Source organism: Equus quagga, unplaced genomic scaffold, assembly GCF_021613505.1.
Source record: "Equus quagga isolate Etosha38 unplaced genomic scaffold, UCLA_HA_Equagga_1.0 197171_RagTag, whole genome shotgun sequence".
Lineage (NCBI taxonomy): Eukaryota > Metazoa > Chordata > Mammalia > Perissodactyla > Equidae > Equus > Equus quagga.
In genome coordinates, this window is record NW_025798097.1 from 1 (window position 1) to 5,503 (window position 5,503).

A 5,503-nucleotide genomic window follows, 5' to 3' on the forward strand; every position below is an offset into this window, starting at 1 on the left:
GTCCTTGTCTTTATGTATCTGGAATCACACTTCTATGATGCATGCCTAGAGGATCCAAACCATCGTAGGCTTTCCATTCACTCTTTCTTAGGTGGGCTCCATGGGGTCTCCACTCAGAGGTTAACTCTGTAAGATCATTGCTTTTCTTACTGCCTCTTTTTCTTACTTACTCCGTACCATACCTGGTGAGTAAGGGAAAGATAGTCCTTATCACTGAGCTACTCTTCTAGATGTGCTATTGTGGGGATGTGAGCCTGGAACTGCTACACTACTTTTGGCACCATAAAGGAAGCCAGCCTGAGAACGAAGCCAACACAGGAGGGCAGAGCTGAAAGAAATGCAGAGAAATGGAGCTGAGTCCTGATCAAACCATCCCTGAAGCCTATATCCTCTTTTCAGTTTTGTGAGCCAATGTTATCTTTATTGTTTAAGCTGGTTTAAGGTAAATTTTCCTCTTTTCACCTAAAGAGCCTTAACTGATGGAGAGTTCCCAATATATTCAAGTTCCAACTTCAAGCTTCGTATGATCCCTTACAAGTCTCCTGCCTCTCTTTCTGACCCATCTCCTACCTTCTACTTCTAACTTCACCATACTGTAGTTACACCGATCCTACTCCTTGAACTGCTCCTACCTTCCAGATGCTGCTCCCTCTGCCCTAAATGCCTATCTCATATCTGAAGACACCTGAGGTCTGGGCATTCAAGTCTCAACTCAAACCCCACCTCCTCAGGGAGGCCCTTCCTGATGATCTAAGTTATGCCTCTTCCAATTGTTGATTACAATTACTTGTTTTCTAGAGTTCTTATCACTGTTGGAAGTTGTTCTCTGACCTGTTGGCTTGTTGCTCACATTTCCTTGACGACAATGTAAGGGCCATGTGGGCAGGGACATTGCCTGGGTTGTCCATTTCTCTTTCCCGTGTGTCTGGCATGGAGCGAGTGTTCGATAGCTGCTTGCTGAGACAGTGAATGAACTCTCATGTCTACACGCTGTGTGGGAGCAACCAACCTGTGGGAGCTCCCAGGGTTGTGTCTGGGGCACCTGTCACTCCACTGCACTGTCCTTGGGGGGGCAGTAACCTCCTTTCAGGGTCATGCAGCTGTGTCTTCTCTGCTGTTTGTTCTGTTTCTTGCCTCTGCTTTCTCGAGAATCTGTTCCTTCCTTAGGAAGAAAACAAGAACCAGTGCCAACTATTCAGTTGTGAATCTTGAAGGTGGGTAAGGAGAGGAGGAAGATTCGACTTCAAGAGAAATGAGCAAGTGACAGAAGGGGCTGGAGGCAGCCAGGTGTGCCTGGGTCTTGAGCTGTCCTCCTAACTCTGGTGTATCTGATCAGCACAAAGCTGTGATGCTCCTAGCCAGGGCTCAGAGGAGGGAACGAATGCTGCTGGTATAGGGGAGGTCCAAGTACAAGGACTGATGAGAACAGAGAGGTTTTCTATTTATTACAAAATTTGTTCCACAAATACAGCTGACCAGATGGTCTAAAAGCAGCTCAGACACTTCCGAACCTGACCCCCCAGTAGATACAAGGACATGAGTCATGTTCACTCACAGAGGAGCCCTTTGTAGAAGACCTGCCTGTTCCTTGGATGGTTCGGTCTTGGGTCCAGCAGCAGAGAGGAGCCCAACGTGAGTGGACCACCCCTTACAGCAGCCCTTGGTGGCAGCTGCTGTGGGTAAGGCAGCAGCTTTAAGTTTCAGAGTTCACGTGTTCCCACCACACAAGTCAAGTCAAAGATTCAAAATAAAAGGAGAAAAGCAGGAGGCTGGAAAAGGGATCCTGGAAGAGGTGGCAGGTGGGGGAAGGATACACAGGGTTTCGGAGGTACTGCCAATTTCTTAATCTGGATGGAGGTATATCATACTCACTTAAAAGTAATTCTTTAAGTTGTGCATATGTATCATATACTCTTCTGTATGTATGGTATATCTTAAAATTTTTAAATTAAAAAAAAACAAAACATAAAGGCTAGAAGTGGATAAGGGGGCTTATCATAGAGCAGAAAAGAAGAGATTAAAGAGCAGAGAGGATGGAGGAAGAGGAAGTGAAGGTGGAAGACGAAGCCTTGGAGGTGGTGGTGCTGGCCTCAACTCCTCTTCTTCTGTCTGGACACTGGTTCTACTTCCAGGTACCGGAGCCCAACTAGCATTCCCAGGATCGAGAAACCTTGAATACAGACAACAGAACAGTGGCTGACATGAACACAGCGCTTCCTCGTACCTTGTGGGTCTGCTCTCCAGCACCAGCTCTAGGGCTGGGACCGTTCCTGTCGGGGGTCGAGGGTGGATGGATGCTTACTTGCCACCATCAGTGGTGCCAGGACGCCAATCGTGGGAGCCGCAGTCCCATACACAAACAACTCAGAGAGGAAGTGCCCCAGGGCGAGGAAGAAGGTCCAGAGTGTGATGTGGTAGAGCCTACAAGGGAGCAGACAGAAATGGGAACTGAAGGGACTGCGTGTTCCACGCAGAGGAATGGAGTGGTCAGACTTGATACACGCAGGTAAAAATCCAGGCAGTGACTATGGCGAAAGGAAGAGGAGACTTGCTCCTGAGGAAGACCTGGCTGCCTGATCACATCAATCTGTTTTCTACCAGGCCAAAACTGAAGGTTTCAACTGCTAAACTGAGAGGAGAATGGTCCGGCCATCCAGAGTGGATCTCCAAGTCTTAGCAAAGTGGTGAAGCCAGCAAAGCAGAGTCTGGATGACGGCACTCCTAGGCAGTGTAGACATTTTGGATCGACCACGCTTATATATTCTACTTACTCAAATTGCCTTGCCTCTGTAGTCCAAGCCCACCTGGCAGGTGCTGGCCAGGGGCTGGTCAGTGCTGACATGATGGATGCCACAGAATGAAGGGCCTGAACGGGCAATGAGCAGCAAGGACCGCTCTGGGCTTTTAGATGCTCCTGCATTGTGGGCCAGTTATTTGTGTCTTAGTCTAGGAAAATGGTCAGGTGGAGGACACAGTGACAACCTCACGGGAAGAGAACTTGTTCCTCAGCTTTGATAAAGAAGTGGAGAAGAGATAGGTGACAGAATGATTGACCACTTGGATTGCTGCTATCTTTTTAACTAGGAAATTTTTAAAATTATGAAATCCCTGAAACATACAAAAAATTATGGCGACTACTACAGTTAACCTCTATGCAACCAGTACCTGCTCCATCAAATCTGAATGTTTTGACATTTTTGCTTCAGATACTTTTTTCTAAGAAATAAAATATTAAGGGGCTGGCCTGGTGGCAAAGTGGTTAAGTTTGCGTGCTCTGCTCTGGCAGCCCAGGGTTCATGGGTTCGGATCCCTGGTACGCACTGTCCATCAAGCCATGCTGTGGTGGTATCCCATATACAAAAAAGAGGAAGATCGGCACAGATGTTAGCTCAGGGCTAATCTTCCTCCACAAAAAGAGGAAGATTGGCAACGGATGTTAGCTGAGGACCAATCTTCCTCACACACACACACACACACAAAAAAAAACGAAAGAAAAAGAAATAAAATATTACAGGTATCAGATCACATCCTGTGTATCCTTATTCCAGTCTCCTGTCTCCCCGCTGCCCCCCTGGTCACTGAAGGAACCAGTATCGTAAATTTGATTTTTATCATTCCTGTGCGTGTTTTTACACATTTAGTAAATATGCATGCATGGGAGTTGACTTTCAGTTTCCGGTTAGGGAGGGAATAGAATGAGAGTACACAGCAGAAGCACACAGGCCAAAGGCCCAGGCTAAACGAGGTTGGAAACAGAAGTCAGCCTCTGTAGCTGTCCTGTGTTGGGAGAAGGGGAAGTGAATGGGTTAACAGAGGTAAAAATAAGTCTGAGCTGTCTTTGCTCATTGCAAAAGCACAGCCAACAAAAGATATACCCCTGACCCTGTCAGCAATTCTTCATCATGGTAAAGGTCTTTCAAATGAGCAGCCAATCCTTACTCCCTCCCAGTCACCCTGAGAGGAGGACAGACACACTAGATTCATTGCATACGGGAAGAGACCGAGATGCAGGGAAGGCATATAATGATCTTGCTGCTACAAAGCTAGTTACCAAGAGAACTGAGACCAGAGTCCATTTTCCAGTTTTCATTCTTGGGCCCAGGCTGTTTCCACTAAACCACACTGCTTCCAAAAATATGTGTCAGTCTAGAACAAGTAAACCACAGTTTTCAAGTTCAAAAAAAAGAAGCATTTTAAAAATGAAGTTGGAGAGACCGCAGGGCCAATAGCGCTGCTTCAAACCCTATCTGCGTCAGTCTTCCTCAGTTTAAAGTAAGTGGGTCTGGAGTACGTAGATCTGCAAAATCAGGAATGAAAATCACTACCTCCCAGGGCTGCTAGGAGAGTTAATCAAGGTCATGTGGATGAAAGCATCCAGCGTAATAAGGGGGGCTCAGTATCATTACCTCCTCTCTTCCTCAGACGCTGAGAGTTTGGGTAAGACAGAAAAATACTGTAGTGTGAAGCTGGCGTTCTGGTGGCCTCACCCAGTTACCCCAGTGAACTTTCCACTTCCTTGTGCTGATGGCTGTTGCTGGGAGGAAAGCTCGAGCCCCCTCCAGTGGCCAGCACGAGTTACAGCATTATCTAGACCCGAGCCTATCACTGCCTGCAACTGGTCCACGCTGTTCTATTTGAGTAGCCAAGAGAAGAATACAGGAGTCCTAGGTTCTCTTTCACCCTCACCTACTGAGTCTGCACAAGCACACAACAGGTTACTTGTGGGTTGGTTTTTTCAGGATTGTGGTTGCTGGTCATTCCTGCTTCTTACGGAGGAATGTGAGAATAAGGTAGGTGTGAGTGGCTGCTCTAAAAAGAGCACACTCCTCTACTACTTTAGTAGAAGAAAGGCTGATTCCTCAGCAAAGAAGTAAAGATGTAAAGAAGAAGATGGGGTATGATGCAGGCTACTGGATCACGACAATACCAGTTTGCCATGTCAGTTCCAAAGAATTGTCAAACTTTAAAGAACTGTTAGGCCTATTATGTCTTTAGGCCTGGAAGGAAGTGAACCCATTAACCTTTTATTGTCCACACTCTAGGCTAATGTATCAAAATTAACAGGACTCTGAGGGGAGGACCACAGGGGGTATGCTTAGCACGTGACTTCCAACAAGGACACTAAAGCTCTTCCTTCCCTTACATACGTCTTGTTGTGGATATCGATGGCACAGAGGCAGCGAATCACTGATGAGAGCAGCGTCCAGATCCCAAAGGTCCGAGCTTGGAGGCCATTCACTGTGGAGCAAAAAAAAAGCAAGACTGTTGAGAAAGTGGGGCGGGGGGTTTTAGGCTCCTTTAAACTCCTCCCACTTCACTGGTGGTTCATGGGAGGCAGGGCGCTGAGCTAGCTCCCTTTGGCTGGGCAGAGCAGAGGGAGGCTCTGGTGCTGCACATGGAAACTAGGAGTGGAAGGAGTTCCAGAATGAGAACTGCCCAGCTCTTCTTCAATTGTCTACAGTTGGGTGGGGGAGTTCCGAGAGCAGAAACCCAACAAAGAGCC

The 5,503-nt window shown here is 47.2% G+C and overlaps 1 protein-coding gene across 1 annotated transcript; it reads right to left on the reverse strand.

The window, feature by feature from the left end:
• Nucleotides 1–1,420: 1,420 nt before the first annotated feature.
• LOC124233339 (ergosterol biosynthetic protein 28 homolog) lies at nucleotides 1,421–5,303 on the reverse strand (the record flags this gene model as incomplete). The annotated part of the gene is made up of 3 exons (XM_046650483.1): nucleotides 1,421–2,170; nucleotides 2,303–2,421; nucleotides 5,148–5,303. Coding segments are annotated over 3 exons (355 nt in total), but the record flags the coding sequence as incomplete, so codon positions are not given.
• Between the last annotated feature and the right edge of the window lie 200 nt (nucleotides 5,304–5,503).